The sequence below is a fragment of the Hylobates moloch genome, unplaced genomic scaffold (genome assembly GCF_009828535.3).
Source record: "Hylobates moloch isolate HMO894 unplaced genomic scaffold, HMol_V3 SCAFFOLD_8, whole genome shotgun sequence".
In the NCBI taxonomy this organism is placed as follows: domain Eukaryota; kingdom Metazoa; phylum Chordata; class Mammalia; order Primates; family Hylobatidae; genus Hylobates; species Hylobates moloch.
Genome location: NW_026652283.1, coordinates 5,535,092 through 5,561,711, shown reverse-complemented (window position 1 = coordinate 5,561,711; position 26,620 = coordinate 5,535,092). Strand labels below are relative to the sequence as shown.

The 26,620-nt window shown below is 47.2% G+C and overlaps 1 protein-coding gene across 1 annotated transcript in view; it reads left to right on the top strand.

Annotated features, from left to right (window-relative positions):
• The window catches only part of ANO2 (anoctamin 2), a 355,270-nt gene that overhangs the window by 286,815 nt on the left and 41,835 nt on the right, over positions 1-26,620 (top strand). The window contains exons 19-21 of the mRNA XM_058442076.1: positions 19,019-19,130; positions 21,371-21,428; positions 21,573-21,673. Coding sequence (XP_058298059.1) covers positions 19,019-19,130; positions 21,371-21,428; positions 21,573-21,673 — 271 coding nt within the window. The remainder of the gene's footprint in view (positions 1-19,018; positions 19,131-21,370; positions 21,429-21,572; positions 21,674-26,620) is intronic.

The window sequence follows — 26,620 nt, the reverse complement described above, 5'->3', positions numbered from 1 at the left end:
GGATAAATTGTGGGGTCTGTTCTTTTTAGCCTAACCTGGGAAGCAAGGCAGACTCAAGACTTCCTGTTAAAAATTACAGAGCTTTAGCTCTCATTTTCCCAGCAGCATCTATGAAGTTGAGGAAAGCCTCTTGATACTTGAGCCCAAGAGGGTTTTATTGGTCTTATCTATCCCCGTATTGTCAGAGGCCCCAGAAAATCCACACATTCCCCAGGCACCGAGTAGACTTCAAAGAGGCATATCAGACTTCCCAAGCTTCAAGCCAGTGAGAAAAATGCAATGGCCTCAATATTCAGACGTGTCATTTGAGCTGCAAGCCGCTGTTGCCCGAGCACCACATCTTGGCATTTGGCATTCATGCTTATTGGATGGGGGAGGCTGACAGTCAAGACCCTGTCCCATTGTATTTATTCTGGGTGGCCTGGATTCATCCCTTCCCTCTCTGAATGTAGGGACTTCCCTCTCTGACCCTAGTGACGAGGAGTCCCAGCTTCTTGTTAACCTCATACGGAGGTTGCATTCATGGTACGTATGATGCCTTTAATTCATGGACCCTTGATAGGATAACCACCTCCTCAAGAGCCTTCTCCTGATCACTGGAGAATTCCGGAAAGTTGCTCTGTCTGTGCCTTTCCCCTGCTTGGCCTCTACTGTAACACTACCCATGGTGAGCACTTTGCTTTGACTTCTGTGTTGCTATCGGCAGCTTACCATCCTCAGGGGCAGCTCTGCTCTTTCCAGGCATGTGCATATTTATGAATGTTATCTGTGTTTCTTCATAAGCATCTTGAGAAAAATAAGCAGAGAATTTTAATTCAGCATATTTAATGATAGACAGGATTCTATGGAAGCACTTCGGAAGAACATCCAACACTCCTGGGGACTCAGGAGGCTTTGGAGGGAGAGGCATTTAACTGGAGAGCCCAGAGATAAGTGAGAGTCAGACAGGCATGCGTATAGGGAGGAGGGGATGGGCAGGAGGAGAGGAAGATTCCTGGCAAAGGAAACCAAGTGAGAAACACGGCACTGAAGGGAGGGATCAGATCCCTGGGGTCAGGAAAGGCATGCAGGAAAGTGGCAAATGAGCCACATGGGTGGTTGGGAGGGTCTTGGTCAAGCTAAACTCCAGTAGAGCAGGAGCTGAGCTCAGCGTATGGGGGAAAGAAAGCATGAAGCATGCACAGGCTGCCAGGGGAGCCCAGTGCCGGGGCTCTACGTCCAGGGCACATCCAGGGCACGATGGAGTAGGAAACTGGGCCGACGGAGTTGACCAGCACGTGTTTTTTTGTTTTGTTTTGCTTTTTGATGGAAAATCTAAAATGCCAGGCTGAGGACTCCGACTTTTTTCATAGACAATGGAAAAGTGTTTGCTGGAGTTCCCAGGGGCATTCAGCCGTAAACAGTACCATCTTCCTGGCGTGATTACTGAACCAGCTGAGAAATTAGATCGTGGCAAGAGTAGACAAAGCCAAAATATCAGCTGTAAAACTGAGAAAGGCTACATGGGAGGTAGTAGCTTAGGAAGAGAGCCAAATAGACATTCTCTCTCCATGGCAGGCAGCGGTGGATGGGCCAGCCCTGTGAACTTAGAACTTGGAGAGGCATAGAAGAACACCTGCTTCCTGCAGGCCCTTTGCTGCCCTCCACAGAAGGGCAGAAAAAGAGGCTAGGCAAGGAGTGCCAGCGTCCTCTTCTAGACTCAACAATAAGATAAGCTACTCCTCCTCCTCTCACCCAAGAGGAGAAATGGTTGAGCTGGGGGAAAACGAGCTGAGGCATTACAACTAATTACACTCCCATCGCATGGAGGAAACACCAGGAGTAGAAATAAATGTCCCCCATCCGCCCCGTGTGGTCCTGATCTAGCAACACTGAAGATTTTTTTCAAGAGCGTGGCATGACGGGAGCTGTCTGCAAAATTACTTAGCAGGGAAATAGGATGTGACAGAATAGGGAGAGGTAGGAGATCCAATGTAAAGGGTATTGCTGAGTGTGTGGGCAGGAAGTAGGGTAAAGAGGGACAGGAAGTCAATGGTGATGTAGACCTTTCTTCTTCCTGTTCATTTGTGTTACATTAGCTCACTTTTCTTGCATTGCTCTAGATAGTGATAAAGATGAAAGACAAATAGAGTTGGCAACAATAGAAAACTCATTAATAAGTATTTAGTGAGTACTTCCCATATGCAAGGCGGGGCCTTAACTCTTCTGTTTAAAGCCATAAATAAAATGGGCTGTAACAGAGCTTTCACATCATGAAGCTATGTTCACTGTTTCTACTGGCACACCCTCCTTGCCCAGACCAAAGCGGCTACCCTGGGCTGTTAGATCAATGTCCAGGACTCCATAAGAAAGTCTGTGCCCTGGAAAGGAGATAAAATCCTAACAAGTACATTTTGTTCTCTCTGAGAGTGATACTCATAAAGTATTTTTAAACTTAAAATAAAATTCGTAACTCCATTTCATCTTCACAAAAACTGCATGGCCAGCAAGGGAAGTATTATACGCTCACTTTACTAAGGTTCAGACTCAGATGCTACCTCTAAAATGTGAATCTCTTTTGTGTGACTTTGATGTCAGTTTCTCACCATCTGTACTGAAGTGGTGTGTTGGGTCTCCATCAGGAGCCCCGGCGGGCATTGTTCTGGGGCGTTGCTCTTGTCTACCTTAGACTGGGTACCCGAGAGGGCTCAGAGAGGGACTGCTGAATTTGAGAATCCAGTGGAAAGAATCTTTGAGCTCTAGACCTGGCTCCTTCTCCTCCCCCAACTGTGTGGCAGTGGGTATCAGGGAACTTTTTTGGACAAAGATTTCCCGATCCTTCCTTCATCATATTTCTCCTGTCCTCTGGTCATCCCCTCTGTCTGGATGGTTTTTACAGCCTAATGCCTATGCCATTGTCCTCAGCCTCTTTCAATGGGCCTCTAGCTTGGAAATCTCCATCCAGCCAACCTTTCCCGAACGGTGGGTTTGGGGACATTGCTCCCAGTCAGCACCCTCAGACAGCTTCCCTTGGTCCTAGAGCAGCTATAGTTAGCATTTCAAGCTCTCAGCTACTTTCTTCCCACTGTGCTCCTCCACCCCAACTGACCCACTCAGCTCATGGTCACCCTAGCCTCCCTGTGTTGCCCCACCCCGGCCTTGCTCATGCTGCTGTGACTGCCAAAATGACCTCAGTGACCTCCTTCAAAGGGCTTCTTGAGGGCTTCTCCTTTATAAATCCTCTTGTGGCCTCTCAGCTGTCAGTGGTCATCCTGCCACTTCCAGACTCCCCTGGCACACACCCTCTGTTTCTGGGTTCATCCATCAGCTGTTGATGGAGTGCTTGCTCTGTGCCAGACACAGTTCTCAGACACAGTTCTGGAAACACAGCAATGACAAGCGACGAGGTCCTTGCTTACACTCTGGCAAGGGAAAGATGGACAGTGAGCAGGGCCACTCCACAGAATGTGAGGAAGGTGTGATGAGATAGACAGTGGTCTGGGGCTGTGCACTCTGGAGGAGTTGGTCAGGAAAGGTGTTTCAAGGTGGTAACTTTATAGCTAAGACCCGGATGGCAGGAGGAAGCCACCCACAAAAGGATCTGGAAGGAGAACTCTTAGGAAGATGGTACAGTAAAGGCAAAGCCTACAGGCCAAGGCTAAGCTTGGAGCGTCTTATACACACTACTCATTGGATGCTGATTGGGTACTGTCCGATCTTATTGCATTGCACATGTATGTGTGTTCCCAGTGTTAGAATAGGCTAGGCTCTGCTGGGGTAATAAATTCATTTTAAAATCTTGGTTGCATCACATAAAGTCATCTGTGTTCTTGCTCAGCCCACATATCTAGTGCGATCAGGCAGGGGTCTCTGCTGCACACAATTGCTCAGGGACCCAGACCGATGGGGGCTGCCGTGGACACCATGTCAGGGAAAGACAGCTGGAGAGTTGCCTGGGGATGTTAAATGCTTCAGCCTCCAAGCGTCTTCATTCATCCCATCTGCTCACAGCTCACTGGCCAGAATCAGCCTAATTATGAAGAACTTGGAAAATGTGTGAAAGTACGTGGTCATTCTGTAAGCAGGAAAGGTCTCTGCCACTTGCTCCCAACCAGGCTGCAAGGCTGTTGAGAAGAGTGACCCTGTCTTTCATTTATTTTTATTTCCTGCGCAGTGCCTGGCCCATGGCAGGTCTTAGCACATTTTTGTCAATGCAGTTGTTGGTGAAATACGTCTCTCTCTTCATTCATGCATGCAGAAAGACATTTTTCAAGGAATGCCCATAGGCTAGGTATCTTTTAAGTCACAGTAGAGGCTACAGTGAGCATTTATGTATTCCTTATTTCAACTCTGTCTGCCTACAGAAGGATGTGATCTTATTGAGATGAATAAGGCCAATGCAAAGCTGACACAATGGGATTGTGACTGAAAGATGCACCAAGGGTATTAGGAGACTTGAAGTTTCCTTAATGGCGAAGAATACCCACACTAACAGAGATGGTCCCACAAAGTAGGTCCCAGCAGTATCCCCACAGGCAGAGATACGGTTACAGGGTTCCCCCAGGCTCCACGGGGACATAAAGCTATGGATAATGCCACCTAATGGAATGAGAAATCTGCCAGGCTTAAGACTTCCTTTGCCATTCTCACGCTGGGTTTAACACCCGCTTGGCTTCCTGCCCCAGATCTCTTGATAGTTGAGGAGGCTGTGAGTATGCGCTTTGCTCACCAGGTGCAAACAGCTGGTGTCAATAACCCCAATAAGTCCCCAAGTGTTTCCCACAGGGCTGAGTAATGGAAGACCAGTTTCCTGGGAGCATCCCTCAAGGGGCTGAAGTGTCAGGCCTATCTAAGGTCCATTCTTGCTGCAAATATGTATCACAGAAGGCAAGATTTGTTAATTTTCTTGAGAATGATATCTACCCCTAGCAGCAGTGGCAGATAAAAACAGTGATTGTCCCCCTGGCTGCCATAACAATACTCAGGAGCTTAGATGCAAGGCATGCTGGAATCTGGAGGCAACACAGCACTGGTGAGGCAGGACTGAACTGAACCCTGGGGTGGTGGGAAGGGGGCTTTCTAGGGAATGCATTTGGAACTGTGTCCTAGAGGGAGCCTGGCTGGCCAAGACACAGTGTACAGAGTGTGTTGCCAGTGTCAGCAAGTATCAGTATTGGAGTTTGAGTGCTGCGGGGGTAGGATTCCAGTGGACGGGTGGGACAAAGTCTCTTAGTCCCCAGTGATCCATTCACTCCAGGAGGGGATACAGGTGGTGGCTGTAGAGAAAGGGTCCAGGTCCTAGGGGAGGAAGCAGGCAAAATCTGGGCAGGTCACTGGGCCTCTGGACATACAGCAAACAGGACAGGGCTGCAGCATGGTAGGAGGAGAAGGCGGGAGGCAAGGAGAAAGAACAACGGAGCTGGCTGGTGCAAGGTGTGCTTCCTCCTCAGGTCAGGACCCAGGCGGGTATTGTGCCTTTGAGCCACACATCTGGGAGCAGGAAAACTATAGGATCTTAGCATAACCAACATAGGCAATGGTCAGGCTTGGCCTGGAAAGGGGGCCTGTCTGTACTCTAGCTCTGGAGAATTCTTCAAATAAGAGGCAGGATGGAGGAGGCATGGCTGATGGCAGGCTTCTAGGCTGAATACTCAAAATGCTGTTGGCTTGCTGCCTCCTTTTCCTTCTCGTCTTTTCTTTCAAAACTCTGTGCAGAATGCTGGCTGGTGTATGGGGTGGTGCACTTCATCCCTCCCTCGCCGTCCAACCTCTCCAAGTCACAAGGTTGGGCTCATTGTAGGTGCTTGAAAAAAGAGTATTAGTCAAGTCAAGGTTTTTATGAAAATGGCTGTGCTTAGGAGGTGCTTAGACATTGCTGATAGCCCACTCCTGAGTGTCACTGCCCCAGATGCTCCTGAAGCGGGGCCAGAGATGGGAGTGAAAGGAGGGATGGGGAAAGGCCCTGAGTTCCATTGAGGGCCCACCTCATACCAACACTGGTTTGCATACTTCGCCCCCCATTATGACAGTAACTGGGAATGGGTCATTTCTTTCATTTTACTTATGAGAAGGCTGAAGAGGTTTAGAAACTTGACTGAAGCATACAGTTAGTAGTGTGCATGAGTGTGTGTTGATGCACACCCTGTTTACCCTATATCTCACACACATGCACACACTTGCACACACACATGCACGCACTCGTGCACACACACACGCACACACACACTGCTTATCCTGTACCAGACACTGTTCTAAGCACTTTACGTATATCAGTATGTTTAATCCTTAAAACAGCCCCAGAGGGGTAGGTAATCTTAATACTCCCATTTAGAGACAGGAAGACTGAAGACACAGAGCATAAAATTGGAGGCCCAAGGTCATGGAACTGATAAGTGGTGAGTCTAGCCCCATTGTCCTTGCTAAAACCGTGACACTCTAGTGCCTTTTAATATGTAGCTGTCCTTGTTGCCCAGAAAAGTTTAAATTTATTGGGAGAGCAACAGGAAGCACCACAAAGGCTCCAGAAGATTTAGAATGCAGTGCACTCACATATGTGAATGACAAGAGTTCGAGTATTTCTGGGGATGGGGACAGCCGTGTGGGTCAGATGCCCCAGGCAGGGAGGACAGCCGGGAGGCAAGCTGTGAGTGCAGCCGCCTGTCCCACATGCACAGAGAGAGCGGAGCTCCACAGGCTTTGGGGTCCTGCAAGCTTTATAAGTTTTAAAAAAGAAAGAATTTTTTTTTTTTTAATTTGAAAGGCCACCAGGAATCTCTCTCTCTTTTTTCAAAAATAGACAGGGTCTCGCTCTGTTGCCCCGACTGGGGTGCAGCGGCATGATCATAACTCACAACAGCCTTGAACTCCTGGGCTCAAGGGATCCTTCCACCTCAGCCTCCTGAGTAGCTGGGACTACTGGTGTGTGCCATGGCATCTGGCTAATTTTTTTTTTTAACTTTTTTGTAGAGAAGGGGATCTCATTTTGTTTCCCAGACTGGTCTTGAACTCCTGGGCTCAAGTGATTCTCCTGCCTCAGCCTCCCAAAATGCTGGGACTACTGGTGTGAGCAAGTGTGCCTGGCCCCTACCAGGAAGTCTTGAGTCTAAACCTTTCCTCCAATTCTAAGCTATGCTAGCAAAAGGCAATATATTATTACTGAGGAGAGAAGAGCAGGAGGAAAGGAAAAGAACGGGGGAAAAATCAGTATCACGGTTACAAATGGCTGCCGGGGCACTAAATATTATTTAAAGAAGAATATTTTGAGCATATATGAATCTAATTTTCTAAACGTGGACAGTGTTTGTTTTTGGAGCACAGGGTGAAAGTGTTGGCTTTATTAGATGCAGTGCTCTGGGATGGGGGGTCTGCTCTCTGCAGTGGAGCCTGATCAGGGACAGAGTCCAGCACAGGACATGCGTGGGCCTGGCCAGCGTGGGCTGGAGAGGGGAATGGGGCCTATGCCTTTCTGCGGGGACACCACAGTGCTGGCCATTTGCAATCTGGCCTGAAAGCTGGGTCTGTTGGCTTGTATTCTCTTCCTGCTTTGCACCAGGATCCTGGCTCTCTGGGTGGCCTCAGGCAGTCGGGGAGAAAGAGCCTCCCAGGGTGTGGCCAGGGGGGATTCTATGCTTGTTGGGGGCCCCTTCCGTGATGTTGGCTTAAATTATTCTAAATGTTGTCTGGGAAACAGAGAGGATGGCAGGAGGCTGTGACTACTAATAAAACGATGTGAGTATGGTTATAGCCCAAGTATGTGGAGCACCCCTACCAGTTATATAAGACGATGGTCAGTAGTTCTGCTGTTTAGAACACTTAGTATTACTGGTAAGAATGCCTTCCCAAACATGAGCTGCGACCATGAACACATTTCTCATTTCCCTACAAATTCCTTGGAGCACTCATCTCTCCTGTTAGCAAGAAGTCCAATATCTTCCTCTCTTTCTCTTTGGATTTTCTAGGAGCCCAGGGACTAAAGCATCCAGAAGAGAAGGAAGGGCTGCGGGGCTCCTCCTTTGTTTGCACCTTTTCTCCCCAGATCCCCTCTCCACCTCACTAGGGACTTGGGGTGTTTTCCTCTGCTTCTCCCTGATCCTCCCACGTCTCTGGAGAAAATTCATCTCTTCATAACTGCAGCTCCTGCAGGATGAATTCCCCCTCTTGGTTCTTCCTGGGCATCAGCCATGCCATTTCCTCTCCTTGTGTCTTCACTGCTGTGAGTAAGGGCTTCATTAGAGTGGCTTCCTTTGAACCGTCCAAGGGGAATTGTTTCCTGCTGCAATCCTCAGTGGTAGAGGGGTCAGGCCAACATCCGAAGTTAAACAGGGAGATGCCTGGGTAGAACCTGCCCTTCGCTCCTTGGGTCTCACTCCTACAGGACATTGCTGCTGGACACTGGCCCCACCCCTCTGATGGGAGACGCTGTACTGCGGCTGAGGTGGCCCCTCCATACTCCAGGCATGGACAGCATGGGCTCTTCCAGGGAGGACACTCTTCTCCTTTAGGCTGGGCTTAGTCTAGGGGCTGCAGCTGTCAGGGTTTCCTGTTTCTGGGACACATATGTTACCTCCACCTACATCTCCAGGCTGCCATCTGACACCCTGACCCATAGCAAGGGCCCCTGCTCTCCCTGGGAACCCACCCTGGGAGCACACAGCTTGCCACCTTCAATCTTCAAAACGCAACAGATCCTATGATTGCCTATTTCACCTCCCTGGCCCTCAGTAGGGACCTCATCACCCCAAGTGATGCCAAAATGCACTCCCCAACCTTCTACGAGGGCTCTGTAGGGGATTGTTAGCTAACTTGCTAACACTTCTTTTACTAAGGAAGTGGAAACAAATGTGCAAATCTCTGCAGTGCCTTGCTGTGCCTTCATAATAAGAGCAAATCTTTGAGCCCTTACACCATGCTTGATGCTTTCCATGCTGTATTTCCCAACAAATGTTGAAGGAAGGTACCATTTTATGAATTAGGATACTGAGGCTCAGAAAGATAAATTCCGTTATCTGGGGACTCTTAGACAGAAAGGTCTTCTGACTTCCAGCCCAGAGTCCCCCTCTATTCTTCAGTCAAAGCCTCATGAATCATATTGTAGAGCACAGAAGACCAGAAGCAGGAAGTACCTGGGAAATCACCCAATCCAACCTTGACATTGAGGCTTGGATTTGCTTGAGGTGCTGACTCTTCCAAGCTGGCTGGGTACTTCGAAGGATGATTCTTGGTTCATACAATATTCTAACGGCCTTGGGTCATGAGCTGGGGTTTGCAGGTTTTGGGTTTTGGAGAGCAGAATCAGGGGCCAAGGAGAAGCACAGGGGCCAAGAATTTAATGTGTCCAACTTTGAACACTTAATTTTTCCTCCAAACCTGGTGCCTTTCACCGATTCTTCCCATCTCAGGAGATGGCACCACCAGCCACCCATATGCTCACTTCGAAGTCCAAGTGCTATCCTGGCTCTCTCTTTCTCTCCCTGGCACTGTCACTCCCTGGAGCTCTCTCTCTCTCTCACCCCTAGGATCCAGTCTGCTGGTAAGTGTTGTTCTTTCTACCTTCAAACATATCCCAGATCTGACCACTTTTCACAAGTTTCATCCTCATATTGACTGGTTTGTGCCTGGACAATGACATACTCACAGTTTGTCTCTCTGCTTCCACTTCTGTCTCTCTGCCGCACTCCCCCCCACACGGTTCACTTTCTGTGATTTTTAAAAAATTTAATTTTGTCACATCCTTCCCCTGTTCACAAACCTACAACAGCTTCCCATTGTACTTCCTGTGGCTCACAGAGCCCCACATTTACTCTCCTGCCTTCCTCTCCAATTCCCCCTCCCGGTACTTCCACCAGACTCAGGATGCTCCGGTTGTGTGGACTGGCCAATTCCTTGCACAGCCTTGGGGCTCTCCATCAAGACTTTGCCCAGGCTGATGCCTCCCCCTGGAGCTCTCCCCAGCCCCTGGGGCTGGTTCCTCCTTACCCTGCAGGTCTCAGCTTAGAGGTCACCTCCTCAGAGGCCTTTCCTGACCACTCTGACCAAAACAGCCTTCCCATCGCCCTTTCCTTCTGCTTCTCATTTCACTACATATTCCTTCAACACTCACCGCTCTCTAAAACGGTTGCAGTTGTCGCCCTCACCCTTCTAGACTGGGAGCTCCACACGGCAGGAGCTTATTGGATTGTCCACCACTGCACACCTGGTGCCCAACACCTGGCACATGATCATCCTTAATAGATATTTGTCGAATGAGAAAAGATAATGGTGGGAAAGGCAGGAGAATTTCCTCTGGGAAGACATGAGGGGTGGGCTGAGGATGGACTGACGATATGCCTCCTCCCTCAGGTTCTAGACCAGTGTGTGCATTTGCCAGGTGACCCAGGGGTGTTGGGGGTGTCTGTGATCAGGGACAGGGCACACCTTCTTGCTCTCTCCTCACTCCTGTCCTTGCCACAGGGAGAAACATCTTAGGGAAGTTGTCAAGTGCTTGTATGGTGCTTGGCACATAGCAGGTGCTAGATATAGGAGGATTCTCATGATTGGCCCGTAACAGAATATGTCTCTGTCTGTCTGTCTCTCTCTCTCTCTCTCTCCCTCCCTCCCTCCAGTGCACCCTTCCTGTTTAGGTCCCTTTTTCCTTAAAAGGAGATGTGCCAGGGGCGCTGTCACCCTGGCCTAGGCTGCTAGCTAGCACAGTGGGTCTCATGCTCCTTTGCATAGGGGCAAGAGTTACCTTCCTGACTCTGAGGGATAGGCCCCCTGTGCTAGGAAGCTCTCTGGACTGCAGGAGTATCTCAGGCACACCCTCCAGATCCCCAGGTCGGGGGCTTTCAGCTCCTTCAGGTCATGCGCTGGCTGCCTTGTTACCCAGCTGGCTGGCTTCTCCTAGGGTGATTTCCACCCTACCCATGGCACTACCAAGGCAACAGCATGACACCAGGTACCCAGACAGTCCCTCCACCCGCCCCCCATTCCCAAATGAAGGGCAGCCCAGATGGTTGTGCTGTCAGCAAACATTGCTGTTTGCAAAGGCATGGCCTGCCTTAGGGAGAGGTAAGGGGAAGAGCAGGCACTTTTGCTTGGGCATCTTGTTCTTTTTTGCTGCCATCGTTATGCATTTGCCAGCTGGGCTGTCGAAGACACCAGTCAGGAGGAGCTGCTTTTCCAAGATTCAGAGCCTGCAGCTGGCGTCCTCTCCTGGCCGTGCAATTTCCATAGGATTAGGATGGAGCTCTGGGGACCTTGAGTCCTGAGCTGGCCCCCTGGGATGAAGCTGGGCTTTCATACTAATTGTTTTCCAAGGCAGTTTACAGCTGGGTCATTTGCACTCATATTTTTTCATGACACGATGCAGCAGAGGATTAACACTTAAAAGAAAAGGGCTGATGGTGGGAATGGCTCTGCACAGAAATTCCTGATCGTCTTTTCTGGCGGGAAGTGGAGTCTGCCCTCTTTGTTGGGATCCTGCTCCACAGGTTGGAAGCAGGTGAAACTTTCAGATGGCCTCTAATCAACCTGGGGTACTTCCCGGCGGAGGTGCTATGTTAGGGGCACATGAATAATAGAGAGGTTTGCCTGTCTACCTCCTCACCCTCTCTCCATTAGATTCCCCTCCATCATATCCCCATAGCCATGGAATCTAAAGGTGCTTTATTTGGAGTTGTTCAAAGCACAAGGCTGGACCATTTTTTCATGGGGTTGAGATTCAGACCCCTCCAGAAGTCTGTCTTATGAGGAATCCTGCCTAGTGGCCTGAGATGCAGATAGCCCTTCCTGACCTTCAGATGTCACCCCACCCCACCTGGCCTCTGGGAACACTTGCTCCATTCCATTTCTTCATTTCTTTCCTTCTTTTCTTTTCTTTTCTTTTTTTTTCGAGACAGAGCCTTGCATCGTTGCCCAGGCTGGAGTGCAGTGGCACAATCTCAGCTCACTGCAACCTCTGCCTCCTGAGTTCAAGCGATTTTCGTGCCTCAGCCTCCCGAGTAGCTGGGATTATAACTGCACGCCACCACGCCCAGCTAATTTTTGTGTTTTTAGTAGAGACAGAGTTTTGCCATGTTGGCCAGGCTGGTCTCAAACTCCTGGCCTCAAGTGATCTGCCCTCCTCAGCCTCCCAAAGTGCTGGGATGAGCCACTGCACCTGCCCACTTGCTCCTTTTCTTCAGCCATGTAGTGTCTGTCCCAGGCAGGTGAGGCCCTCTGTGTTGGCTTGTGAGAGGATCCGAAAGTCAAAGTGGCGCTCCAGGCTGTGGCATCCCTCCTCGCCTCAAACCTTCATTTGTTCCCTCACTGGGAGGTGCTTCCCTGAGGCCCCTTTCCCAGAAGTCTCAGCCAAGCACACACTGTGACTCAGAGCTGCTCCAAGCTGGGGCGCCAAGCTGATTTTGTGGCCTGTCACATGGATTTGGATCATTTATTGGAAATGCTCCTTATTTATGGTGGCTCGTGGCCCTAAAGCACAGGCACAGGCTGTTTTTTTAGAAATAAAACTCATAAATAATAGCCAGGCCTATGATTTATCAGTATGGAGGAAGGGAGTCACTCATTTCCAGCTGGAGGAAAGGCCTCTGAAATGACTAGATCCTCTTTGCAGGGAACTTGGAGGAAATTCCTGTAGGGACTGGGAGATCTGAGGACGCACAGTTCAAAGGGGATGATAAAATAAAATTAAAGACTTGTGCCACTCCACATCTCATCCCGATCACCTTCTAGATATGTTTTCAAGATATGTTTTCCAAATTTTCAGACCCTCAGATCTGATTACTTATTTTTTTAGGTGACATGGGCTTAAATTTTCTTGCCCCCAAAATATTTAAAAGAGATGAGATGTGGTTGTGTTATTGTTAAATTGGATGCCTCAGGCACACTGGACAGAGGCTCAAATTCCTGTTGAAAAAAAGAAAAAGAAAAAGAAAAAACATCCTATTGGAAAGTTCTCCCTTTCTTCCTTCCCTTTCCTTTCATCCCTCCTCCCTCTTCCTCCTTCTTTTTCCCCCTTCCCTTCTCTTTCTTCTTCCTCTTCTCCTCCTCTGCCTTCCACGGTGTCTGCCTGTTTCCCTAATCTCTCTCATTTGTTACCCAGATCAGTTGCCGCTCCTTCCCCATGCTCATCTTGAAGTAGAACCCAGTCCTTCAGCAGTCCCCCAAGAGCGAATCCAGAACACCTTCAAGGAATCATGATTGAAGATTCTGTGGAGAGGCACACGAAGAGGTCACGCTGCAAACCTCACAGCAGCACTTAATGAAAATTCCCAGCGGGCCCTCCCCGCACCTGTCCGTCCGTTTCCTCTCTGCCCTTCCCCTCCCATCGCACTGGCCCTCACCCTTCTGGGTCCTGCCTCCAACTCCAGCACCCCCGTCTCTTATGTTAGGTCGGTGAGTTTGAGTCTTCTGGCTGCTCCTGTCATATGGTTACACCTGTCATCTGCTCAGAAAAAAAGTCCCTCCTTAGAATTTGTCCTCCTTGGAATATGACACGGAATTTTTAATATGGGACAAAATTTTTTTTCATTCTTCCAAACACATTTTTCCTGTCATTCACTCACTCATTTATTTATTCAATGCATGTTCATAGTAGAGCACATCTGGCAATAGCTGGGGTCTGCCTGGAAGATGTCTCTCTGGGACCTTGCTTATGGAGAAAAGCCCTCCAAACTGTATGCAGGGGTGGGGCAAGAGTGGGAGTGCGGTCAGCGCGAGGGTTCAGAGTCATATGAGGGTGCAGAGTGATGAGATCTTGAAACCGAAAGTGACCTTTCAATGGCAGACACTTCCACTGGGCCTCAGGATTGTCTCCTCTAGTTAAGGGGAATGAGAATCAGGCCAAAGATGGGGATGTGGCACGTTCAGGCAGGTGAGGACCTGATATGCACAAATCAGGCAGGGGGGACCTGGCCTCTTGGTGGCAGAGAGGGGAAAGGCCTAAGAAGCTAAAGATCTTATGGGGCATTTGCTGACATACATAACTATAGAAGGAATGACAGAAGCGGCAGTGCTAGCTGTAAATGGTGAGCACAAATCATTATCCAGATGATTATTTGGTGAAGCAGTGCAGGATCACCCAGGTCTTTTATCTCAGGGGGCCATACCCACCCAGGTAGGACCGGAAGGAGAAAACCACAAAGCTTTCCACCAGCAGAGGAATATCACAGAAGACTTTTCCTACTCCTATAGAATTCTAGTTCAACTCCTGTAGAATTCCAATTCAACTCCTGCTATAGATTTCCAGTTCAACTCCTGTAGAATTCCAGTTCAACCCCTGTAGAATTCCAATTCAACCCCTGTAGAATTATGCTGCTGTCTCCAGATTCTCTAGCGGGTAATGCTCTTTGCAAAGTAGCGCCAAAGGATCGCTTAGCTTTCGCACTCTCAAGTCCCTTCCCAGGGCCGTGCGTCCTAGGGTCTCACCCCTGCGTGTCTCTTTAATAGGTCTCTGATCAAGCTCAGACTATGACAGATGCTGTTGGTCCCCTGGCTCTGCTGCCATTCTCCACTAATACTGTTTTACTACTGTATCTACAGCTTAGAAAGTTCCTCTCTGAATTACTGCAGGCCTTCCTTAGAACTCCAAAATGTTGTTTAACTTGCTCAGTTTTGGAGGATGTGCTGTTTGGATAATGTTGGCATTAATTCCCAGTGATTTATAGTAGACGGTATTAGAGTGTCACACTCAAACACTGTTTCTCTCAAACACACTTCTCCTCACCTACAACTGATGACTGGCTCAACAGGCATATAGGCCTTGGACTTTGGCTCTAGCCACCCTCAGTGACCTCTGGGCCTGCTCAGAAACACTGTCCATACTTTACGAGGCCTTGAGTTGGGGCAAGTCTTTCTCTTCATTTAGGAAAGTTCCAAGTGGTACCTCGGGACCTGCCTGTCCCAGCTTCCCTCACCAGCTGCAGTAGTTCAGTTTCAGCAAAATCTAAATGTTGGAGCACATTCAGGAGAAATGTTGTAAACCTCCAACATTTACTTCTTGCTCCTGTTGTAGTTAAGCCAGACGTTTGGAGGACAGCCTTCCACATGGCGATTCAGGAATCTGGGCCTCCTCTTTCCAGTGGTGCTATTGACATTTTCCACAGGAGATGAGGGAAGAGAGATAGAGAGAGCAGAGGACCTCACAGGAAACATTGAGGCCCAGGCTTGGAAGCAGCATACGCCACCTCCGCTCATGTCTCTCTGGCCACAGCTCCTTCATATTGCCCCCATCTAGCTGTATATCCGGGAGGAGGGAATGCATGTGATGAGCCCCTGGCCAATCTCTGCCTCCCTATCTCACCCAGGAGGCTGGGGAGGCCTCACACAAGTAGGACTCTTGGAGGTCTGCTCTTGTCCTCCAGGGTTATTCTTCCTGCAATAACCCTTGCTATAGATGAATTTTTAATATTACAATCTGTACGTGTCTACCTATATTTTTATTAAATCTTTTACAACATTTTTACCAAATACAGTATTTCCTAAACAATGCATTATGCAGTTGAAGATGCTCAGAAAAGTAATCCTATTCACTACAGTTCTCAATCCTGTTGAGTTTTCTCTGGCAGCTTAGTCCCCACACAGAGACCCCTGCATTGGTCGTCTTCAAGCCTTGGACACATTAGAGGCTCTCCAAGACTCGGGGAGGCCTAGGTGCTTTGATCTTCCTCTAAAGGGCCATCTTGACACATGCAGTTGTGCAGTGTGAGAGGGTTGTTGGTAATGCACCAGTAAGAGCAGGCATCGCTGCCAGCGGCATCATCTCCTAATACTCAAGACAGTGTTGTAGGATTGGCAGTGAATTAAGGGCTCACTGTGCTGTGTGGGAAACTGGAACATGGCAATGCAGCCTTTCCCTAAGACTCTTTCTGCCATGAGATGGGAGATGATACTGTGCTGCTGACAGGTCAATCTGGGAGAGACTTGGCAGTGAGCAAAAGCCTCTCCACAGAGACCTTGCTCAGTGAAGCTCCTTGAAGGAAGGGGAAAACTTTATTCATTTTGGCCTGGCACCTGACACACAGCTGGTGCTTGATGAATGTGACCTGCAAAGTTCAAATATTTCTTAGGCGCATCAGGTTAGACTGGGAGTGGAAGGTGGGGAGGTGAAAGAGAGTGTTTGGTGAAAACAATGATGGGTCAAACATTCTGATTGCAAAAAGTGGTGTTGTTAAAAACTAGTTTTTTTGAGGCAGGCAGATCTGGATTCACATCTTACATCTGTCACTTACCTGCTGTGTGATCTTGAGCAAGGCTGTAACCTCTCTGGGCCTCAATTCCCTTCATCTACAGAAGTGAAATGTAATACCTCCCTCACCCAGGGAGGTGAGGATTAAGTGAGATAATGACAGTGCACACCTATGTATGATGCCTTCTGTCATACACAGAGGATGGGAGCAGATGCTTTTGTGCAGCACCCACCTTCCATTGGCCCACCCTGGAGGTGACCTTCAGATGGTTCCTCTTTGCACCAATGGCTTCCTGCCCCTCTCTGTCTATGGGCGTTCTCTGATTGTGGGAGCAGGTTCACCCGTGCATAGGACAGGCTGGAAGAGCCAGGGAGTTGGCCCCAAAGGTGACCTTCAGGCAGGGAGGGACTCCTGTTTGGTCTCCCCTTTCAGTGTGCAAATTTGGAGGTGTGCTTCACACAGTTTCTTAGGAGGTCTCCAGTGGGACTGAACCCCAGTTGATGCAGCATTAACCTGTTCATAAGCACATTTATCTTAGGTTTCCACTCTCCTCGTTCTCACCATCCCACTCCTTCACAAAGCTTTCTGGGAGCCCCTCTCAAATAAACTACTTCCTCCTAAATCCTTGCCTTGGGGAGAATCCAGACACATGGACTGAGGAATCAGTGATAATGACTATTGTCAATTTTCAAAGGGCATGGGTGTGGGTAGTTAACACGGGGACATATAAAGCATAATGGAAGAAAACAAAAAAAATCTACCTGCTGAAGGCATGTAGTAATGCTTCCAGAAAGAAAGCGTGGCACTGTGTGATCTGGAGAGTGTGGCACACTGTGATCCGGAGATGTGGTACAGTGTGATCCGGAGAGTGTGGTACAGTGTGATCTTGAGGTTGTGATACAGTGTTATCTGGAGAGTGTGGTATGACGTAATCTGGAGCGGGTGGTACACTGTGATCTGGAGAGTTTGGTATGGTGTGAATTGGAGAGTATGGTACAGTGTGATCTTGAGGGTGTGGTACAGTGTGATCTGGAGAGTGCGGCACGGTGTAATCTGGAGAAGGTGGTGCACTGTGATCTGGAGAGTGTGCTATGGTGTGATCTGGAGAGTGTGGCACTGTGTGATTTGGAGAGTTTGGTATGGCGTGAATTGGAGAGTGTGGTACTGTGTGGTCTGGAGGATGCGGTACTGTGTGATCTGGAGAGTGTGTTATGGTGTGACCTGGAGAGTGTGGCACTGTGTGATCTGGAGAGTTTGGTATGGCATGAATTGGAGATTGTGGTACTGTGTGGTCTGGAGGATGCAGTACTGTGTGATCTGGAGAGTGTTGTACAGTCTGATCTGGAGAGTGTGGTAGTAACTCACCTGGATATTAAAGGATATAAAGGATTTCTGCATAAGGAGATGGATGAGGGAAGGGTATTCCATGGAAGAAACAAGGTTTTGTGTCCATTTCTTCAGCGATTCCTACAAAAGCTATATGTGAATTTGTGGAGCAGGCAAGTTAGGGGGCCCATACACTAGTCTCATCTGGACGTAGAACTCCTCAGCTGGCATGGCCCAGTCGTCATGTATCTGTGCTCAGCCCACTTTCAGGCTGTGCTTCTTGGTCCATATGATGTAGTATTAGTGCTTTTCTTCTACCTCTGAAGACTGTGGCCCTGTGCTATAAGCCTAATATTTGTGTTCCCCAAAATTCCTATGTTGAAATTCTAACCGCCAAGGTGATGGTATTAGGAGGTGTGGTATTTGGGCGGTGACGAGGTCATGAGGGCAGAGCACACATACACGGGAAGGAGCCCTATGTAAGAGGCCTGAGAGAGATGCCTTTCCCCTTAACCATGAGAGGACAGTGAGAAGGTGCTGTCTATGAGCCAAAAGACAGGCCCTCACCAGACACCAGATCTACCTTGATCTCAGACTTCCAAGCCTCCAGAATTTGAGAAGTAAATGCCAGGTTTTCATGAATACTCAGTTTATGGTAGTTTGTTATAGCAGCCCCAATGGACTAAGAACACCCTGTCACCTCTTGTCCTTGCCATGCCATGTGTCATGGTCTGTGGAGTCCCTCCTAAGTGTCCTGAACCATTGTCCACTGGAGCTTCCTGTGTCTCTAGTCTTCTGAAGGCACCGATGAGGTTTCTGCTCAGGGTCTCTGAGTCCTTCTGGGAATGCCAGCTGACTCCTCTGCTTGGACCTGATAGAACACCCTGGGCCCGTGACCTACGAGTCTGAGACCTTAGGCTTAAGCTGTTTGTTTCACTCATCTTGTCTATAACAAGCCTTCATCATTTGAGCGAATGACCGGGAAATGTCTTAGGTTCCCCACAGGACACGCAGATGTATGCTTTCCTGCATTCATCCAAATTAATGCTCAAATTCATTCAGCATTTTTTCTGCTAACAATGAAGGAGAGAAAGAGGAATCATGTCATGGTACCCTTGTAACTCTAGTTCAGTGGCTAATAAGCTTTTTGACCAGGGACCTTGGTTCAGTAAAATCTCACGGAAGTGGAAATGACACAGGTGAAAACTGAATTCCCCTTGGCGCAGAAAAGGGGGTGGTTGCAAGCTCTTCATGCTCATGGCCCTCTTTGAGGAGGGCGGTGTGAAACCACTGCTTGAGTAGACAAGAGGAGGGAGGTGGACAGAGAAAGACAGTGATCCTATGTTTTTTACCCTTCTGTAACTTCGTATTACCTGGCAGACCACCTGGGGCCTCCCAGATGACTTCAGTTCTAATGTGCCGGAGAGATGGGTCTCGTGATTTTTGCTGTGAAGGAGTCAGCTGAGAGATAGTAGCTCGTGTCTAGGTGAAAACTCTGGAGAGGTGAGAAATCTCACCCCAATCTCATCAGCCTCGCTCTTCTCTTACAGAGGTTCCGAAAACAGAACAGACTTTCGAAGAGCGCCTGATCCTCAAAGCTTTCTTGCTCAAGTTTGTCAATGCCTACTCCCCCATCTTCTATGTGGCCTTTTTCAAGGGGAGGTGAGTATAATGGTGTCATGTGTAGAAAGGCAATTTGCTACTAAGACTGGGTTCTCTACTGTCAGGACAATAGGGTCAGCCTGTCCCCATTGTCCACTCAGTGTCAGCCCCTTCTCCACCCCACTTTCACCTGCCTTCCCATGGAGAAGGAATGTTAGCAGGCAATCATTTTGAATTAGCATCTTCAGACTCTGATGACCCTGGCACTTTACAGGGATTTGGCTGTGGTCCCTGAAGAGAGAGTTTTGAAAGAATTTGTGTCTCTCAACTTTGAGGATGAGGCAGGAGGGAATTTCATGTCTAGCCAGTGGCTCCTGGATCTTGTAATGCAATTCCGATGCCAACTACCTGTAGTTAATACAGATTTCATAGGTTAAGGGCACAGCCCCTCACAAGACTTCCCTCATTTCAGACACCAGTGGCAAGCTCTGGGATTCTCAGGCCACTGGCAGTTATGACCCACTGGCTGTAATTCCAGAGCTCTCATTACTCCATCAGATTCAATAATTCACTAGAATGACTCACAGAACTCAGAAATGTGCTATACTTACAACTGAAGTTTTATAGTAGTAGAGGGATGTAAATCCAAATCAGCAAATGGAAGAGACATATAGAGCTAGGTTTAGGAGGTTCTTAATCATGACGCTTCTGTGTCCTCAGGATGTGTCACCCTCCTGGCACATTGGATTGTAATTCTGTCAATCACAAATGATTGATAGAATCATTTGCTATGTGAGTGAACTCAATCTCCAATGCCCTTCCCTTGCCCTGAGATTGGGCTAGTATCACATGACTCAAAGCCTCAGCCAACATGGTTGATCTTTCTGGCATGGCCTGCCCCCGTCCTGAGTAATCTCATTAGCATAAATTTAGGTATAGTCCTAGGGGTCTGCCAGGAGTAACAAAGACGCTCCTATCAAGGGAAATTCCAAGGATTTAGATGTTCATGCAGGAACCAGGGACAAAGGCCAGTGAGATTCTTTATTTTACGATCAGTCTGGATATAAAATCACTTTGATAAATATTGTTTATGATCAAGCCAGTTGGCTACTTACAAGGAAATTTCCCAATAGGCATCAACCAACAACATCAGGAAAGCTTCCCTAGAAGTAAAAGCTCATTAAGCAGGCACCAATAGCATGAGCTGTCATCATCCGCACTTGATAATTTCCTACAGAGGCGTTTGTCATCCAAAGCACAGCCCCCTTCTCAGGACCTCTCCCCTTGGCTGTCCTGAAATTATGGAAGCAGAGAGACTGTCCATATTAAGAAGTATACACTTCATTGGTGCTTTCAATGTAGATTTAGTGGCAAAAGCAAATTACATGCATATGACGTTTTGGGCAAGAAAAAAGGATCCTGACCCTTAGATGAACTGTGGTATGCTAGAAGAGATAGCCTTAGCAACAGCGCACTATAATCTCCAGTAAGTGATTATATCCAGTAAGTGATATAATAAGAGGTATAAAGAAAGTGTTGGGGGAACAGTTATGAACGGAGACAACAAGAAGACTTCAGCGAAGGAGAGGCTTACACTGAGCCTTAAATGGATGAGTAGGATTTCAACAGGTGAACACGGGGATGACGCTGCAAGTAAGTAGGATTATTCCAATTGTCTGTCTGGTTCCATGGTGGGCTTTTACCATTTTGCTTCCCCGACCTGCACAGTCTTATTGTCCCCCAATAAAATAGACTCTACTTAGAAGAGGAATGAGACAAGCTTCTTTTATTCCTTTGAATATTTTCAGCAAGAAGTCGAGATTTTTTCTTTTCCGACCCCAGGAATCTCTATTTGCAACTTTAGTCCATCTCACCCTCACTTTCCTGGGAATCAGAAAGTCTTGCTAAGGAGTTGCAACCAGAGCTGTGTTCTTGACACTAGCTAGGGAAGAAGGTGTGACAACAGTGCACTTAGAGATAATCCAAACCGCATGGTGTTTAGGCACACACACATACACACACACACACGCGCACACACACACACCAGGCCCAGCTTCATCCCCTGCCCAGCTTATTCCTATCTTCCGACATTTGGCTGGGTTAAGAAGTGAACCCCAGGTGTTACAGGGGATTACTTGTGGATAACGGTGTGCGCCCCTATCCCTGAGTGATCTAGCACTCGCCCTGACCAGTGCTTTCGAAAAGTACCGTCGTGGTGGTATTTCCCTCAGACAACATGTCATCAAGCTACCCTGCATGCTTTCTCTTCCCCTAACTCTTCCCACACTGTTTGATTTCAGGTTTGTGGGCAGGCCTGGAAGCTACGTCTATGTATTCGATGGTTACCGCATGGAAGAGGCAAGTACAGCCACTAGTGTTTCGTGCCTGGCACCCCAACCCAGCCCCATTCTTATCTCCAGCACAGCATGGCTTCATTCGCGCCCCTGCTTCTCAGAGCTGCCCTTTGTTCTAACCGGTCCTTTCCTCATCTTCTCCCTGCAGTGTGCTCCGGGGGGCTGTCTCATGGAGCTCTGCATTCAGCTCAGCATCATCATGTTGGGGAAGCAGCTGATCCAGAACAACGTCTTTGAGATTGGAGTCCCGTACGTAATGAACTCCTCTAACTCTCTGCTTGCTGCCAGGGGTTAGCCCAGAAGTGCCAGCCTTTCTGCAGGTTTTCTACGGCCTTTCCTCTTCTTAGACAGCTTGGTGATTTAATTCTCTGTCAGTTTGCCAGTAACTTTCCCCATGGGGCAAACCTTGCTTGCCAATCTGATTTGGGATGTCGGAGGCTCAGAAAGGTTTACCCTTTGCTTAAGTGCGCATAACTAGTAAGTAGCAGAGCCAGGAGTCAGATGTGTTGGCCCCCAGAGTGCATAATATTTTAATGCTATTTGTCCTCTCAGTGAGTGAGTAAAAGAGACTTTCATTATGGTGGATAGATGAATGTGAATTATTGAAATGTAATGGAATCATTTAGGACAATCTCTACGAAGAAAATGTGGAATACATAATCTTAGGAGGGGAGGGTGGAATAGTTGGTGAATGAGTTATTATCATGTGGATTCTCCCCTATACTCCCCAGGGTTTTATGAAAACGTCGTAGGACTTCTTTCAATCAGGTTTTGCATTGAGATAGTCACGAAAATAAACACGGACTCACTTTATACTGGACCGAAAAGAAAGAAGGATGGAGCAAGTTAAAATATGCTTACAGGTCAAAGAAAAATGTAACCCCCTCTGCCTTTCCTTCCTATTGCCTTGTGGTTTTGAAGGAGAATCTGTTTCAGGGGTTGCTTTCAGGCAGCGCAGCATCAGAGAGCTAGGGAATGACAGAGATGCCCAGGGGTAACCGAGAGGCTGGGTCAGTTCTGCTTAGGAGGATAGGATGGACAGCTTGTTCCAGGCCCAGGGTCCTTCGTAAATCACTTTAAAGATGACCATTCTGGGATGGATGTAATCGTCAGACAGTACCCATAAGATTCTGTGACACACTTTTCATCTTCTTAGAGATACATTAATTGTTTCGAGAAGTCCTCCAATAATGAAGCTTTTAAAATCTCTTTCTTTCCAAATATATTTCTTCACGTTTGCCCAGGGTTCTTAGCTGCAGCTGTTGGAATTCAGTGTGGCTACTTTAAGCAACAAAGGCATTTGTTTTAGAATAAAGTGGCTGACAGAGAATATTGTATTCTTTAAAGGCCAGAGAGTAGGCCCTGAGCTACATAACCAGGAATAACACTGTTTACACTGCAGGGAAACTTGCAGGGGATACCACTACCTCTCTCTCATGGCTCATATGGCTAAGACAGTAAAAGAAAAATGTAGATGAAACGGCCCTTGTCTTCTCAGAGCTTAACTTTTTAGTCTGGGAGACAAAATAGACTGAATATAACTGCATATTCTGTGTATGAATTCAGAATTCAGAATTCAGAATTAAAGGTCAGGAGTTCGGGAGCAGTCAAAGAAACCTTCAAAAGCAGAGAGGTTTCTGGCCAGGTGTGGTGGCTCACCCCTGTAATCCCAGCACTTTGGGAGACCGAGGTGGGCAGATCATGAGGTCAGGAGTTCGAGACCAGCCTGGCCAATATGGTGAAACCCCATCTCTCTTAAAAAATACAAAAATTAGCCGGGTGTGGTTGTGTGCGCCTGTAGTCCTAGCTACTCGGGAGGCTGAGGCAGGAGAATTGCTTGAACCTGGGAGGCGGAGGTTACAGTGAGCCGAGATCACGCCACTGCATTCCAGCCTGGCAACAGAGCAAGACTCCATCTCAAAAAAAAAAAAAAAAAAATAGAAAAAAAGGAAAAAAAAAAAAGAAGCAGAGATGTTTCTTCCAGGGTGTGTCTGTGTCTTGAAAGAAGACTGCCACCATCATATGTTGCAAGATGTGCTGCCATCATTTTCTTTAAAGAAATAATTTCCCTTAGGGGTGTGTGTGTGTGTGTGTGTGTGTGTGTGTGTGTGTGTGTGTATGGGCAACTCTGATAGGCTGGGCCAGCTGGGCCATGAACATGATAGGCTGGGCCTTTTCCATGTTATTTATTTTCATATATATATATATATGTACACATACATGTATTTGCCCTTGCCAGGTCCCTGACATGCCCCAAGACCCTGGTCAGAGATTTATATATAAATATGTAAATATATTTATATATCAGTGCATATATTTATACATAAAGTATATATACATTTTATAAAATATATCTATATTTCATATAGATATAAATTTATATACAAATTTTTATATGTATAAAACATATATATATATATATATATATACATTTCTAAACAAGCAACAGACTGATTCTGGTTTTATCACAAACACCTATGATCCAGTTGGTGCTACAGGTGGAGAAGGTAAGGCCCAATGAGCTGGCAGTTCTTTTACCAGGGTCTTGGGGCATGTTAGGGACCTGGCAAGGGCAAAAGCCCAGAATCTCTCTCAATCTATTGAAAGATTGTGGAGTCCTAGGTTGCTTGGGATGAATGGAACCGCTAGAGGATGTATATCCCAATCCCCCATTCCATGGAAAATTATACTAGAGCCACCTGCTCCCTTGGTCCTCAGAGAAGGCTCCCTTTTGGTCTTCCTCAAAAATATATTTGTAGACCTAAAGTTATAATGGAGACAATTTAATTTACCTGGAAAGAATATCATTTTTAATGAGAGCCCTGCTTCAAGGAATGAGAATCCACAACATTCCCTTCTAACACTGGGTCATCTAAGCATGCAGGGTGCTTTTCTGACCTTGTACTGGGACAACCTCAGAGGGCACTTGGGCATGTGTTTTCTTTGGGGAAGATTGGCGGGATCATTGGTGTCTGGGTGCCTCACTCCACCTCCCTGTCTAAACCAGCCTCTAGTCATTAGTCAGGAAGTCAGCAACCTTGAGAAATTCGGCCTCTGAAGCTGTGCCCCGTTCCCTGCTTTCTGACAGAAAGTCACTCAGTGATAAAGTCAAGCAAAGCTAGCTCATGCTTGTTCTTGTTCCAGGCAGATGGCACTTGTTCTCTAGGAGCTTACCATCTTAGAGAGACATCATTTGTTATGGAAAAACAACCAGAGAATATGCAGACGGTACCAAAGCCACATCTGGCCCCTTTGAAACCATGAGGCCAGCCCCTCCACAACCGCTACAAAGAAAAGTCTTTGTCCCCATTCAAACATCTGGGAAAAACACCAGCCTTCCCAGTACATTGTTATTTTGCTCTGAGTAGAATTATTTACAGCTTGTAGGCATGGAATGCCCATTTTTTCATCCCTGGTCATCTGATCTACCACTTAGCCCATTCTCTCTGGACCTAGAAGGCTTTTATAGAATACAAGAGAGGCAAGAACTCAGGTGTGTGTTTGGACAACACGTTGGCATGTCTCCACCCCTCAACTCCATCCACTCCATAACAGGTGAAAATAGCACATGGCGTATGCCTTGAAGGCCAAATTTTCTTGTTTCTGATTGATGTGTGCTTAATACTTTGTATGTTTTAAAATGTGCCACCCTTTAAACAATGGCAATTGCACAGTAACTCATAAAGCCATGGGCAAGCTGCTTCTCCGAGTCTAACTGTCGTCACCTCTTGATGAATGTGGTGGCATTAAAATCATATGTAAGGTGTCTTCAAGCTCTAACATCCTATGAACTTCTCTCTAATGAGCAAAGCTGGTCACTGCTGATTCCAAATACAAGCCACGCCTCTTTCAAAAGATGTTTGCTTTCAATTTCTGCTCTACCAGAGGATGTGTACAACATAATTATGTAGTTAAATTCAAGGATGTAGAACAAAAATTCTTTTGCCAAATCCTAGGGTCTTTTATCTCCAAAGTTCTTTATAATTTGTAGAATTATAATGGTTGCATTTTGTGTTTGGCCATATGAGATCACTATGATTATGATTACTGGATCTTCCACTCTCAATAAATCAGATCCCTTCAGTTCAGAGTTGAAGTACCTGGCATGGATGGCACAGATGCAACATAAACAGAAAATAAGTCTTTCACAGTCAGAAGAGAAGTGATGGTTGATCCTGCCAGTGAGGAAGGAGTCATGTAAATTATAAAAATTAGACCCAGTAGTTTTTAACACATCCGTAGGGCAAAGATTTGGTGGCCTAACACAGTGGTCCCCAACCTTTTAGGCACAGGGGACAGGTTTCCTGGAAGACAGTTTTTCTGTGGACTGGAGGGGTGGGATGTGATTTTGGGATGAATCAAGTGCATTACATTTATTGTACACTTTATTTCTATTATTACATTGCAATATATAATGAAATAATTTTACAACCCACCATAATGTAGAATCAGTGGGAGACCTGAGCTTATTTTTCTGCAACTAGACAGTCCCATCTGGGGGTGATGGGAGACAGTAACAGATCATCAGGCATTAGATTCTCATAAGGAGCACACAGCCTAGATCGCTCGCATGCGTAGTTCACGTAGGGTTCACACTCCTATGAGAATCTAATGCCGCCACCGATCTGACAAGAGGCAGAGCTCAGGTGTTAATGAGGATGGAGAGTGGCTATAAATACAAATGAAGCTTCACTCACTCACCTGCTGCTCACCTACTGCTGTGTGGCCCAGTTCCTAACAGGCCAAGGACGGGTACTGGTCTGTGGCCCAGGGACGGGGGATCCCTGGCCTACCAGATATGGGTTTAAATCCAGGCTTTACAATATATTCACTGTGTGACCTTGGCAAAGTTATTCTAGAAAAATTTCCATCTAACTTTAAAAAAAAGGTTTTTACGTTAAAACTGAACTAAACTAAAAACCATCCTGGATAAATGCTTAGCTATCCAGAAAACATAAAATGTGGACATCTGAAGAAAAAAGAACCATTCTTGGGGTTTCCAGGTGGCCAACATTTTACTGTGTGGCATAGGCTTTTATGTTTAACGGTGATGCTTTGGAAGTGTCGCAGCTCCAGGGAGTGAAACCGGAGAGAACAACTCAGGGCTGGTCATTTTCTCTTCTATTCCTAGCTCAGTGGCTTTTAGTGGGCAGTAAAGCTCTTATGTACATTCACAGCCTACATGGAATTCTTTCC